A 16,128-nucleotide genomic window follows, 5' to 3' on the forward strand; every position below is an offset into this window, starting at 1 on the left:
TTTCTTACCTTAAAACATTGACATTTATTTGAAATATAATTACACATTTATCCGTTTATTTTGTTCACAACTTTAGTTACTATTACGATATATAAATTGAATCATATTAAATTTTTAAGTTATAAATATAAAATTCATATAAATGTTGTTAGTCTCGTAAAATTTAATTGGTGACCATGTTCGGAATGCTTATGTATTTACTTATTGCTTATTTAGCTGTGAATACTGCTTGTGAGATACATATAAAAGAGTTACATTGAGAGCTTGTTTCACGAGTACAAGATTATATAAAAACAATCACATAAGTATTTATTATTAGTAATAGTATTTTTTATATTTATTATTGAATGGTACTTGCCTGTAATTGGGTAGTACTAATACACTGACTATAAAATATTCTTTACAATCAAACAGCAGTGGCCATAATGGCATATGTGTGCCAAAAACTTTGAAAATTACAATGTTAAATTCCTTGAGCCACAAAGCAATAAAAGTTATTGATTTTATATACACTAACCGTTCAGTGGGTGGTACCTCCAAGTATTTGCGTGCTCGTGCAAAATAAAATATAATACATTTATTTATTTATTTTTGCTGATTTGTACTGATATATTACAGCAAAACCGTAAGAGTTCTGTATGAAAAATTATTAAAAATTACATTAAAGTATTCAAATAAACGAGTCGAGATGGCCCAATGGTTAGAACGCGTGCATTTAATCCGACGATTGCGGTTTCAAACCCAGGCGAGCAACGCTGAATATCATGTGCTTAACTTGTGTTTATAATTCATCTCGTGCTCGGCGCTGAAAGAAAACATCTTGAAACCTACATATGTCTAAATGAAATTAGACGTATTTAAAAGTTCTGCTACATGTGCATACCACCAATCCGTATTGGAACATCGTGGTGGAATATGTTCCAAACCCTTCCTCAAAGGGAGAGGAGGCCCTAGCCCAACAGTGGGAAATTTACAGGCTGTTGTTGTTGTTGTTGCAATATAAATATTACACAATAATATCATAAAGTTAAACAATTTCTTAATTCATTTCAAAATCGATTCCACTACAAATATGTCTGTAATTAAAAAATATAGATACATCAAAATATTTCGCAAATTACAAGATCTAGTGTTACGCAACGCGTCTGTGTGTATCGTTCGACATCTGTGGGGATAAAAGCTTCCTTTCGTTGTTTCATCGCATAGAAGCGGATAATTCTTAACATATGTATTTTAAATTATAAGCGGAAAGCGATACGCTTATATATCGACTTGGTAAAAGTATATTAAACTATAAGTTCCTCAGCTGTTGTTCTCCTCCGCTATGCATTAACAGTTGATTTCGTTCCTCATTTATGATATGTTGAAAACAGACTGGAGATGATACGCTATTTTCGTACGTGCACGCATAATATATTATAATTAATATAGCCAATATTGCATATCAATGATTATAACCTTGTTGTGCCTTCAGTTTTCTCCTACATAATTGATCTATTTCAGCCCGCGTCTCTATTTAAGAATTAAGTGTGTGTACGTGCTATCACGATATAATCAGTTTAAAAAAACGCTCCTCGCTTATTCCTTAAGCTATATCGTTTAAGCTGACAGTTATCTCCGTAGTATTCTGATGAAACAATACCCATTTAATCCATATGTAATGAGTGAACCATTATTACATAATACCGTTGATACCTTTGTTCTCTATGTATTTTATGAGATGTTTCTCTTGAAAACGTTGCAATGTTTTTGTTTATAATTATTTTTTATTTGTATGACGTGACAATAAAACGATAAATAAATAATATAAAACTTGTGGCATTAGTATTTTACAGTGTTTATATCACAATTATTGTAAAAAAATTATGAATATCTTGATTACCCATTGGATAGATTACATAGATTTTGAAATATTGTAGAATCGACTCTACATGCTTAATTGGGGATGTACTTCATCTCATCCCCATTTCTCGGATGAAATTCCAAATGTACCTGTTACATGTTACCTGTAGTGGATCAGCGTGTTGGAAATCCAAAATAATTGGTGTCAGGTAATTTGTAATCATTTGTAGTTTTGGTAGGATTTATTAAAACAATAAACTTATTTTATTGTGACCGCAAATATATTTGATTACATAAAATAAATTGTACATAATTATGAAATAAAACATTTAAATGTTTCATAATCGAATTTGCATACAATATGACACAAGGCAAAAAAAACAAAACAATTAAATTTATAATCTTTTAATTTTTCGTTGTGTTTATTAATTATTATATATAATTCGGCTTACTTTGCTGTTAGTTACATATTGCATTCACTGGTGCGTTAAATATAATTGCGTGGATGTTGATTTAAAAATAAAATATTTCGTGTACTTACTTGTGGATACAAGTAATACTGGGAATGTTGTTGTAAGTTGGTAGTTAAATTTTTACTCTTTCGTTTTACGTTATAAAATGTTAGTATTTTAACTTATTCTTAAGCTATTTATAATATATCAACGTCGTTAACAATCGTGTGATTAAGCTGTATTTTTACTAACAAGTACTACTTTTACAATAACACTTCTTACATTTATCGATCAATGAAGTTATGGGTGTCTAAATAACTATATTTTTTTAAATAAATTAAATATTATTAGTGTACTTTTTGTTTAATTTTTAAAGAACGGTCATGTTGAAATTTTAAGGGGTCCCATATAACATTGATAACATTGTAATTCGTTCCTTCGTCATTCGATTGTGATCAAGTTAACGAAACACAAACCTTTTTTAAAGAATACTAGAAATGCCTTCATTAATTGAGACATTACTAATATTCGTACGTACCCCCTGTTTCAATCATATCACTTGTGTTATAAGTGGGTACGACAATAGCCCAAGGAGTCAGGATCGATCCTGCGACTTTTAAATCACTAGACAACCCGTAAACCATTGCGCAATTGACGCTTCAAATAATAACTCCTCTCCCTTTAATGAGAAGGTTTGGAACATATTCGACCACGCTGTTCAAATACGGGTGGTGGAATACACATGTGGCAGAATTTCTATGAAATTAGACACAAACAGGTTACCTCAATGTTTTCCTTCATCGCCGAGCATAAGATGAATTATAAAGACAAATCAAGCACATGAATTTTCAGTTGTGCTTGCCTGGGTTTGAACCCGCAATCATCGGTTAAGATGCACGCGTTCTAACTACTGGGCCACCTCAGAACTAAAATACATTAATAAATATGATATATGCGAAACAATTCGTCATAATATCAAATGCCCAATGACATGACGTTTAGTCACATCATTGTTTCTCGACTCACATCAAACGATGACAAAAAATTGTTAAACAAAGGTTAATGACATTGTGTTTTGTTAATACCCGCGCATTCCTCCGACTGTTATTCTTTACGAGTGTTGCTAGACGAACACTCATGAGAATGAGAGGCAAATTGTTGATTTTAACGAGAGATAGGTGATTACAACATTTTGTATCATTGATATTATACACCATTGTAAGTGAGTCTGAAATCACACTCATATTGTGACGAGAGAACATTGTCGTTTGTCATTTGTTTGAAATAACGGAAAAACTACGTATGATTTTGGTGTTTAAATTATATGTCGTCATAGAACTGTATCTCATACATTATATTAATTTATTTAAACACAATTTTGTGACAAAAAAAAAATATTATTGATGCATTTAAAAAAAAAAAAAATTCTGAAATCGTCATATTTAATTGTAGCAATTTCAGTGGAAACTGTTATCAAAATATTTTGTGGCCAGATATATGTATATCATATAAAATATTTACATCGATAACGAATAATGTGATCGGGAGCAATATCTGAGTTTTAATTGCATGGAAAAATCTTTTCAATTCGTTGCCTATAATTTATAAAGATCCAAATCCATTCAGCCATTGAATTAAGATCTAATATATGTAAATATAGTTTTGCATTTTTAAATTCACCAAAAAACTGTATTTAATAAAATATATATTGTGTAAATTAAAAAAAAAAACTATTGTAATATAAAATGAGATTGCTAAATAAATACCTCGAAAAATGTTCTAATATGATTGTTAGGTTAGTTTCAAACATTAACTACAAAGATTGATTGTTTCATTCAAACCTACTAATTTTAGGTCTTTCGAATGAAATCGATCGTTCTTGGAAGAGGATAATAGAGGCAAAATGTTGGCCCGTGCCACAGAGTATATAATTTATTTCGCGCCAATCTTATTCTTAGAAAACTCGATCGATATTAATCCATTTTGTAGTTGTGCTTGAGGGTTCAAAATTAACTTTGTGTTATAAAAAAATATGAGGTATATACAGAACATACCGTTGGTAATATAATTCTGTTTACAATATATATGTATGTGTATTATATTTTTATATATAACCTGAGAGGATAGACGTGTCAGATAATAGTTTTCAGATATTTTAAGTATTGTTTAATTTCACGTTTCTTAAATACTTTTAAGTCGTTTTTTTTTTGTTTGTTTCATAGAAATTTTATAGGGATTAAATCATAATTAGAATATACATTTTGTTTTTCCCTATCTACACAAGGATTACATTTATGTTTATTAGTGTTACTGGCTTTTTAATACTCTTGTATAAACAACATATCCGTATTTATGATTTTCAGCATCTAATTGTATATTTAGGAAAGAGTTTGTACCGCTTTTTGAAAGCGGTATTTATATCAGCACTGACTTTGTTAATTTATTTCAATTACTTTATTTCAATTGTTCTTACTGAATTCCTAGAAGCTATTATGGTATTTGTAGAATCATATTTCAGAAAAAAACAGTCAAAGAAGCTAATCGTAAGTGTATAATTCGGTAGCATGGTACTCTACAATATATGTATATGTAGAAAATAAAACAGTGCGTCAGTTATAAAAATATTATTTTTTCACAGCTGAAATCAGGGCTTATCATATTTAAATATGGAATATATAGTATATTATCGATATTTAAGTATAAAATGTATGCGGAGCACGATTTATTTCAATTAAATACGAAATAATTTCATTAAAAGCCGTTTTTGACGTGTGATATCACTATTGGATAAAATCGAATCGGCATGATGCTTATTTATGCCGTCATAAAGTAAAAAAAAGTAAAGTAACAGCCTGTAAATTTCCCACTGCTGGGATAAGGCCTCCATTACGGAGAGGTTGGAACATATTCCACCACGCTGTTCCAATGCGGGTTGGTGGAATGCACATGTGGCAGAATTTCGATTAAAATTAGTCACATGCAGGTTTCCTCACGATATTTTCCTCCACCGCCGAGCACGGGATGAATAATAAACACAAATTAAGCACATATATATAGATATTGCTGTATGACTGGGTTGGAACCCGCAATCATCGGTTAAGATTCACGCCTTATGCCGTCATGCCTCCCCTAAAATGAATTAGTGTTAAACTTCGTTGTTATAATAATAAGGATAAAAATAATTATTTTCGTTTAAATATAAACTTCTTTAAACGACAATGTTTCTTATCCGCCGCGAGTCACGTGACTCATGTATTGTTTTTATTACAAAAAAATTTATAACGTCAAGTCCAAAGAACATTCGGTCTGAATCAATTTTTAGTATGTTTTAATCTGTTCTCATTGCTACGCTTGGGAATCACTTATTATGTATGACATTGTATTGAAGAAAATCAATAAAACAAATATTACACAACAGAATTTCAATTATATACTTTAAGATTCTTTCGTTAAATTATCCGAGTCTATAAATCTTTTTTAAGACTCAATTATCCTGGTGGTGGTCTTTTTTTAACGATCTCAACGGCCGGATGCGAGCTAGTGCTTCTGAACCAAACTCGATGATTAAAAACTGTGTAGCCTTTGTTTACAGACATCATATTTATTTTCCTTTAAACACACGGACTAACTGATTGAAAAGCCAATTATTTATTCAAACCGCATTCGATGTTGTCATTAATAATTAATATTCAACTTAATCAAATTCGCTTAAATAAAATAAATAAAACTAAACAAATGTAAATAATTAAATATACATAACTCATATTCCGTTTAAATATTATTTGAAACTCTGAACGCACCCGTAAACATCAAACATGGCCGCCCGTTGAACTATTATCTCATTGATGGATTTAGTATCGAAATATCTCGAACATATCAATGTTATCGATTAAAAAAATCATGTTTTTTTTCTATATCTATAATTGTGGATAGGTTTCGATTTGGTCTATCGTAGACCTGCACGAAATTATTTATGTATTTAGATTATTAAATAGAAAATATATTTTACTATTAATATTTAAACCAGTCAATAGAATATCTTCAGTCGTCAGACGCAAAATGTTAATCAATGAATCTCGTAGGAGGCTGTGTGATTGAAAAAATCTCCAATAGTACCTATGAGGTAAAACTAAAACCTATCTTAGTCTGTTTAATAATAACGTTTATTTTTAAATTACTATTTCATTAGTTTTTATCAGTTTGCGTGTTTCGAAACTCATAGGTCTACAATATTTTATATCGCCTCATATTGGTATAATATATTTACCTAAATTTAGTTAAAAATTACTTTTAACGACCTCTGATATTCGCCATTCGATAAAACCATGAGTCACGGGTAATTCTCAGCGTCCTTGCGTGTTTGTAGTCGGCGCTGTTGCTTATAATTACGCCTGCGAGCAAGGGCTACCGATAATTCGCCTGTTACGATACTAGTGATGTTATATTTTATATCGATAGCGGTATAATTAATTAGATTCGGTCGTGAATCTAACAACTATCGCGCCTATAAAGAATTAAGCAATTCGATACAGTTTTAGATTTTAAGGAAGTATTTTTTTTAATAGAGTTCGTGCAAGGGCAAGATAATATCCTTAATTGTATTATATATACATATATTCGTCATCTCAAACATTTAATTTTAAGTAATATTTATCCTCAAAGACATAACTATCACATCAAGACCGTAATAACAAACTTTGCTAAAGGTAAAACCGGGGTTTTTCTATACCTACCTACCTATATTATTGTACTTACAAAATTTTAAAAAGTAATATATATGTATTTACAAAAAGAAATATCGTAGTAGGTTACTTCTTATTATACTTACATATTGAGTTGAATTAAAATATACCTATGTTCTATGTTTATTTAAATACATAGATATCTGTAAAAATTAAGAAAATAGTTCTCGGAAGGCTACACAAATGACCAGACATGTATCGATTGGTATCAATCGTTTTCGATTTTGGTTACATTAAAAAAAACCAAATACTATCGATATAATAAACGTATCAGCCCATCACTATAGCTACCGTGAATTGGTCAGGCTGCAGGCGTCTCGTGAACACTTCGGACAAAGCCGTGCCCACTTCATGTCTTTAGTCCGCTCTGTCATACATCTGGTCAGAATATTGTGACAAGCACCTGTTAAATGGTTCCGTGAATAGTTCTCGTAAGTGTAGACCAACGGTTATAGTCAGTACTTATGTTGGAAATGCATTATTATACTTGAAATCATTTAAATATTACTAAGTATGTTTTGGAATAGTTCTTTATGGAATAATTTAAGTTTGTATATAAATCATTATTATTGAATAATACAGTGAATTATTAACATTAAGGAGTTATGAAATAAAAATAGTTACTGTATAATTCTTGACCGCGAGGAATGTTGGCATTTTTCCGTCGAATCGCAAATAATTATTTAATAACTAGTAGCTGTGGCTTTGCTCGCGTTTTAGAGTGTATGTCCTTTCATGGAATTCAAGTTTGCTTCATACCAAATTTAATCAAATTCGGTTCAGCGGTTTGGTCCTGAAATAATGACAGATAGACAGACAGAGTTACTTTCAGATTTATAATATTAATATGTATTTATTTTATTGTAATAATAAATAATAAACTTTTACCAAGGCAGTTGCGAACTTATAAGTCTGCACAGCAAAAGATCTTAGTTCAAGTTCCAGATTGGATTTACACATCCCTATAGAAATAATCACACAAAGGAACGCAACTTAGTCCTCCGTATGAATTTTCGGTAGAATCGGAAAATGCCGTCACGTATATGAACCTACGTCAGATTATGATTGATGTACTTGAGGTTAAGAATGGGTCCTGGCGAATTTATATACTTTAATATCAATATAATTTTTTTTTATGAAGTAGGTGGCATACTAACAGGAATCTCATCTGATGGAAAGTGACTACCACCGCCCATGGACATCTGCAACACCAGGGAGCTTGCAGGCGCGTTGCCGGCCTTTAAGAAAGGAGTACGCTCTTTTTTTGAAGGCTTCCATGTCGTATCGGTTCGGAAAAACCGCCGGCGAAAGCTAGTTCCACAAAGTGGTTGTGCGAGGCAGAAAATGTCTAAGAAATCGTATACAGTATTTTAACATGATACATATTCCAATTTTAAATAACGTAAATCAAAAATCATCAATATTAACCTACCCATTTGAAGAGATCGATGAATGATTACTTTATATACTTTCTAAGATACATATATACTTGTACAACATTTTAACTTGAATGCACTCAATATGTAATCAAAAGTGCTTCAATGTTGTATTCCGAACAGGATGCAGTGTTTAACTTTTTGCAAAACTGTTTATGTGTTAAATGTAGCAAATTAGAAGACTGCACGATTCTTAACAGTCGTCGGTAGTATTTTCTCTAAATGCTGTTTACAAAATTAATGCTTTCGTTCTGATAAAACAATGTTGCTAGCCGGAAAAATTATACGTTCGATTTACAATGTAAGGTATATCGATACCCGTTTATAAATAAACGAATAAGGATACAAATTCCAGCATAGGAAAGTCTGTATAATTGTCACAACATTTTATTAGAAGAAAATCTGAATATCACAGTGAAACAGTAATTGCGCCTACTAGTGTTTCATTAATATCGATTAATTCATATGTAAATCCTTTTTTAGTAATTATACTTGTGAAGTTGATGAAAATGTATGTATATATCGAATAATGTCAAAAAGTATTAAATAGTAAATAATAATACAACTTACAAAATATTGCATAGAATAACTAAAACGCTGTTCCGAAATTACATTAACACAAACATTTGGGCGTGCCCTTAATGTCAAGGGGGGTGGGGTGGCTAGAGGAAGGGGTGATGGAACACCTAATGGTGACTAGTCACGAATCGAGCACTCAAATTACAAAGCCCCCATGTTTATGTTGAATGTCATGGATTTATACATTTTTCTTGCCTTATCGGATCGCTAATTTTGATAAGGACTTGTTATACTGTACAGTGAACTTCGTCATCGTTCGAAGCACTGAATTCTTATTTTCTTTTTTTTTTATAATTATCTGTAACAACTTAATTATACCTAAGTTATTATATGACGAACACGCTAGGTAAAAAAAATGACGCTTCAATTATATTATTTGTATTTAATATATTTTACTGACCTGATTTTTAAATAAAAACAAAGATAATATATTTTAATTGAAGAGCGTACCACAGACTATAAACGCATTGCAGAAAAACCTCTTTTCTAATTTTAAACGTTCATGCATTATCTGCATTCGAAATTCTGCAATTTCCTGCAACACCACGCCGTTATGGTAATCACCACCCCCATTGTACCAGGCGCGGTCCAACCCCGCTTATACAATGCACGTGGCGATGTGTTTGCTTCACGGTTGCCATGGCAACGATTGCGGGTAAGCAAATACATAAAAATCGTTAATATGCTTTCCATTAGGTTTTAGTAATCTGAAAATAATCAACTTGTTTGATTAGAGTGAATAAAGTTTGAATTTCATATGAAATGAAAATTAGTTTGAGATTTCTGACTATAAAATAAATATTTTTTTTTTATTAATTGCAGCTTTATTGATTAAAAAATAAAGATAAATATTGGTATAGAAAGGCTCGGCTTAGCCCACCCATCTTTCTGACCTACCCAAGACACACACATTTATGGAAACAATGATACATATGTACTTATACATTATGCAGTAATTAACGTATTTCTTTGTTCATTGTAAGATTACTACGCGTTTAAAACCAACAGTACTATATATTTATAAATAATCAACATGTACCTACTTAAGTTATAATATACAATACAATTTTTAACGACATTTCAATTTTAAAACTTTGACCTCAATTTGTAATGTTCTTACATGTTTTTTTATTTATGAGAGACAGAAATATCCGTGAACAGATGTATTTAATATTTACTTGTGACCCATAGCTTCGCTCGTTATTTAGTTTGTGTTCGTTTGGTGTTAGTGATAAAAGATAACATATCTCTTCATAAACATAACTTCTATTCAAGGTAATTTCATCCAAAATCAGTGGTTTGACCGTAAATAGCAACAGATAGAAAAACATGGTTACTTCATAATACATTTATATATTATGTTACAGAGCAACCCTAGCCTTCAATACGGTGTTATGACAGTTTATTCTACATCATAATTAATATCACATTATAATTGCATATTATGAATATAGCAGGGGCTATTGAATTTACTTGATTATATACAATTATTAATGTAATTAATAGATCAATAATTTGTAAAACTGTGCTTAATATTATTTTATATGTAAAACGATATCATTGTAAAACGATATTTTTTTGGCCATACCGAACTACTGAAATTACAATTTGTATTTATAATATAAAAAAATAGCCTTGATGCTAAAATTGATATATACTTAAGAACTATATACTTATTAATACAACAACAACAACAGCAACAACAGCCTGTAAATTCCCACTGCTGGGCTAAAAGCCTCCTCTCCTTTGAGGAGAAGGTTTGGAACATATTCCACCACGCTGTTCCAATGCGTCTTGGTGGAATTCACATGTGGCAGAATTTCTATGAAATTTGTCACATGCAGGTTTCCTCACGATGTTTTCCTTGACCGCTGAGCACGAGATGAATTATAAAGACAAATTAAGCACATGAATCAGCGGTGCTTGCCTGGATTTGAACCCGCAATCATCGGTTAAGATGCACGCGTTCTAACCACTGGGCCATCTCGACTCATACTTATTAATATATTCTTAAATTAAAGAAAAATACAAATTTTAGTTCTCATCGGAAAAAGATCTTCGTGATTGAGTATAACGTAACATTAGTACAAAAGCATTCGTTCAGACGATAAAACTACCTAATTATTTGCAAGGCTGTTGATATTTACAACCTTGCAATTAATTACTCTAGTATTTCTTAAAAAACAAGAACAAATGAATGATGAATTGAAAGTGGCTTAAATTTGAAGACAGGTATAGAATATATTCAAAAATATAATTGAATTCTTATTTAACTACTAGCTATACCCGCCCACTTCGCTGGGCATTAGTCGCAAAAAAATAAATTTTTAAATTTTCATTTTCATTTTGTTGACGACCTCCATGGTCGAGTGGTGTGTACACCGGTTTTCATGGATACGCCACTCTGAGGTCCTGGGTTCGATTCCCGGCTGAGTCGATGTAGATTACCATTAGTTTTCTATGTTGTCTTGGGTATGGGTGTTTGTGGTACCGTCGTTACTTCTGATTTCCATAACACAAGTGCTTCAGCTACTTACATTGGGATCAGAATAATGTATGTGATGTTGTCTCATATTATTATTATTATTAATTAATTACTGATCATCAACAATGTACAAATAATAAAGAAACATGCGAGATCTAATAAAAAAAACTATTTAATATTCGTCATCTATTTCATCTTCTTCAATGATGTTCACGATAGGCTGCAGATTGGTCATAACACCCATAAACTTATACGATGTTATATAGGTACGATGAAATTTTTAATTAAATTTCTATAGTCTGTAAAAGTTTGCATCAAACCAACACGTCCTCTTTTATCCGGTTCTATCGAATATCGATGTTATTACATCTACAACCTTGTCAATACTTGCGTACGTACGTCAAAGCATCCTGAGCATATTCGTGCATATGTCTTGGACTTCCACTGTACGAAGATCTTTGTCCGATATCAGCAGCTATTTTATCATTCGATATTGTATCTCGTAAATAAATGTTCTCTTCGGCTCAGAGTTTTGATTGATTGTAATGAATGTAGTTTAATCGTTCGTTCTCGACCATAGCGTACATGTCAACAATGAGTTGTTAAAACAGTTGACGACACTTCAGAATATGGTTAGATTATCTCTAATCGTTATATGATATGCAAAAAAATCCATACAACTAACTCTTCGATGTCACAGAGCCTGTCGTGAGAATATTTTGATACAGTCCGAGATTATACTTATCAATCTCCTGCTCGCATAAACATAATTGGATAATCGTAATAATTGTCATACGATTGATGTGTTTCAGCGACACCTTGATTGTTTTTGTATGGCTTAATGATAACAATACCTCGTTTTGTAATTTCTGTACCGACAACTATAGCTGTGACTTCAGGAGCTACGGCAGCATAAAAATGCATAAAAATGCATTGATAATGACTTTGAATCATTTGTTATTTAACCTTCTAGAGCAGTTTTAAAATCTTTAACTAAACATTTATTTTCATAAAGCATAATCCTAAATTCAGCGATGTTTTCTCGATTCGTTGTAATGCTGAACATGCATCAAAGTTCAATCTTTTTCTATGTTCATGTTTTTCCTGTATACCAATTTTTATAAAGATGCACGGTGCATCTGTTCTCCAGTTAAAGCAGAACATACAGACAGACAAAAATGTCAAAAATGGTAAAAATTATGTCAGTCAATCATAAAAAAAATACTTATGACGACAAACATAAGTGTACAGACAGACTCTAGAGATTTATATAGTAGTATAGATTTAGTATTCACGTGCGAAAGCTTTATTATTAGCGTATTTCATGTATAACTTTGGTGTTTCTATACGGATTTCAATGTTTCCTTTTTTATGAAATAGTTAATACTGTTAACTTTTTTTATTTGGGATGATTGAGAGTGTTATAAGCGCAGGAATAGTCAAATATAATCAGAAAGCTTCGAACTACTAAGCTATTGAGAGTGACACGTATTATTGTGAGTCAACCATAAAAGATAGACAAAGGCTGTCATGGGATATTTTTTATATAATTTTAAGGAGAACATTTCCGTAATACACAATTTCTTTGTAGCTTTAACCATTAAGGTTGTACACGCGACGGAAGCTTAAAATATGGAGTAACTTCTCCTGTTTTCCCGACATTTCCCTTCACTGCTCTGCTCCTATTGACTGTAGCGTGATGAAAAATATACTATAACCAGCTCAGGAGTATGAAAAATAATTGTACCGAGTTTCGTTAAAATCCGTCGAGTAGTTTTTTACTTTATTTATTTCAGTTACGTAAGTCTTTAGTATATGTACAAAAATTAAATAACGCGCATACCGCATACCCTAATTAAGCGAAAGTATAAAAACGGCCACATATCCGAATAAAAGATCTTTTCTAAGAACATGCCAACATTTATGATCCTAAGAGTAGAATATACAAGCATGTAGATAAAGTTGAAAAACATTACATTATTAATTATTTAAAAAGTGTAACACCTAATCTTGGTGTTAGTATGGACTTAGTATTGCAGTATAGTCATATAACTCTAGTATAATATTTAGTAATAGCAGCAGGAAGTTTATTAATTACGTACACGGTTTAGCTAAAATAGAATTTAATATTTCAGGCGTCATGGAGGCATCATCGTCGGATTACAGCGACGAGGAGGTTGGCGTGTTAGCTCGGGGTCAGAAGTTGTGGGTCAGAGGTGTTCGCTCACACACTACCTGCGCTGACATTGTACGTGCTTTGCAAGGCGCCCCTGAAGGTAAATTCTTGGAAGCAGTCTTATCATCATCTTACTTTTATGTATTAATTAGCCTTGTTTATCGAGTTGCTTTTTTGTAAGGCTGTCGTTACCGAGCTCCTCAAATCAAGTTAATTAAAATTATAATCGGGTCAAAAAATGATCGAGTTTTCCAATCAAGTCTCAAAAGCAAAAGGCTAAAGTTACCGGAGTCAGGAGTACCTTATAAAGCTTACCTTACCATCCAAACGACTTTAGCCATCCATAAATATTTTTATAGAAATAAATTAGCAAACATATTTCAGCCTGACGTTTTTCATTTATTATCACAATGAAGTAGAAATGTGCAATTATACAATGCCTATATGCTTGGGGTGACGCAATACAAAATAAAATAAAAATAAACGTAGATTTGCACATTCACGAAGGGCTGTCAGTGCTTCCAGATAGCATTGTGTAGGCACATTTTTCGCATTGACGATCACTTCTGACACGCGATACATCGTGATAGATGACGTGCTAGATATCAATCTATTTTGGAATCCCAGACTAACATTCCATTTTAAAAACAGAATACTTACCTTTTCCTACATTATCTCTCATTTCTTGGACGTCAGAAAACATGAAGCTATAATAAGTTCCATTGTATTATGTAATTCTTTTCTTTCAGCAGCAGGAGGTCTAAGCGACCACGGTGAGTGGGTGTTAGCGGAGCGATGGCGAGGAGTAGAACGACCTCTACCACCAGACGCTCCAGTGTTACACGTATTAGCAGCTTGGGGCGACGCTAGGCATGAGGTATGATTTGGTTTAGTTTAGATATATGTTCTCATCTTTTTCAAATACGATATATGTCGGTACAGCCGATAGCCTAACTTAAATTGTTAAGCTTTTTTAAACATTTTCCATTACTTGAACCACACCAACCAAGGGTTGTAGGTTACCAAAAGTCAAAGCTCATTCCATTTTAAAGATTATATTTATGTTATTAAAAAAATAAGCGTTTACATATTTTTGTATTTTTTTATTAATACTGTTTTTAATATTCCTTAGGTTCGGCTATCACTTCGTCGATTGTCAAGTGGTGGGGAAGACGATTCGGGACGCGATAGCGACGGTGGCAGTCGAGCCAGATCTAGAAGGAGGAAGAAGGGAGTCCGTGCTGCTACTCCACCGCCAAGATCAAAAAGCGAAGACCCTGCAGCAAAACTGGTGTCTGTTATACAACACCAGAGTAGAACCATACACCAACAACTGGACAAGCTAAGGTAGCCATCAGCTTTCTTATTTCACAATCTTATAGTTACACAAATATATACAAACACACATCTTCTGGCAAAAATGCCCAATTAGCCAAAGTATCTTATACTTATTATTTTTTTGTATTACAGGGAACAAGAGAAACTGATTGATCATCTAGAAGATCAGACACACAAAAATCGAATGGAAAAACACGGAACCAATTATCTCCTCGAATCCTACCTTCGGGATTTAGGAAGATCCAGCGAACTGAATGATAGTCAAGCAGGAAACAGCGATAGTGGTGTCGGCGTGGGCAGCGGAACCCCACCCAGAAGACACACAAAGCACAAGTCCAGAAGAGAAAGACATCTCATGAGAGAACATTACTTCACAAAAGAGCTCACCGACATATGTCAAGTCAACTCAGAAAGACTGATGCAAACGTCAAACGACACAGATTCGGATGCATCAGCTGATGAACTATCTCGAATACGAGAAGAGGTCGAACTATTGGAAAAACTCGCGATAATCAACAAGAGATTGCACCGTGAAGAAGAATTAGTTGTAAGATTGACGGCTAAAGTTAAACGATATATGGACGAGAACAAAGCCAATAGCTGCGAAAACGTATCCCAAGTCGCGATGCTCATGAACAAAATAGAGGAAGATTTAGCCAAAACAACGATAGAGATGCAGGCAAACACGATGGAGATCGAAAAAGCGGACAAAGAAATTGAATTTAGAATGAAACTTCTAGACGAATTGACAATCGAATTGGAAAAGGAGGAATTACAGAATACGATATTAGAAAGACAGCTGCACGAGGCGTCGAGTCGGCAACCGATTGTCCTACGAGAGAGCTACATACCAGTTTTAGATCAGAGTAGTCCAACCCAACCAACCTTCAGTTTCAATGGTAGTAATTACGTTCTGGACACTCTAGTATGACATAGGATTAACGTTTCTGATTAAATGTCCCAAAGATATGCTTTGAAATTACCATAAATAGCTTCCAGTAACTATACAATCGAGTGATTACATCCCAAAATAAAATTGTCCCAAAATTTAACTATAGATTTTAAGTTACTTTTAAGA

The 16,128-nt window shown here is 32.6% G+C and overlaps 1 protein-coding gene across 4 annotated transcripts in view; it reads left to right on the forward strand.

The window, feature by feature from the left end:
* The window catches only part of LOC124537966 (ras association domain-containing protein 10), a 152,906-nt gene extending 136,905 nt beyond the window's left edge, over nucleotides 1-16,001 (forward strand). For 3 of the 4 annotated variants that reach the window (XM_047114960.1, XM_047114962.1, XM_047114961.1), the window contains exons 4-7: nucleotides 13,672-13,812; nucleotides 14,462-14,589; nucleotides 14,845-15,059; nucleotides 15,183-16,001. In XM_047114960.1, coding sequence (XP_046970916.1) covers nucleotides 13,677-13,812; nucleotides 14,462-14,589; nucleotides 14,845-15,059; nucleotides 15,183-15,981 — 1,278 coding nt within the window. In that variant the 5' untranslated portion in view covers nucleotides 13,672-13,676 and the 3' untranslated portion in view covers nucleotides 15,982-16,001. The remainder of the gene's footprint in view (nucleotides 1-13,671; nucleotides 13,813-14,461; nucleotides 14,590-14,844; nucleotides 15,060-15,182) is intronic. The other variant, XM_047114963.1, reaches the window with a different exon arrangement.
* Nucleotides 16,002-16,128: the final 127 nt, after the last annotated feature.

This window comes from Vanessa cardui, chromosome 19 (assembly GCF_905220365.1).
Source record: "Vanessa cardui chromosome 19, ilVanCard2.1, whole genome shotgun sequence".
Lineage (NCBI taxonomy): Eukaryota > Metazoa > Arthropoda > Insecta > Lepidoptera > Nymphalidae > Vanessa > Vanessa cardui.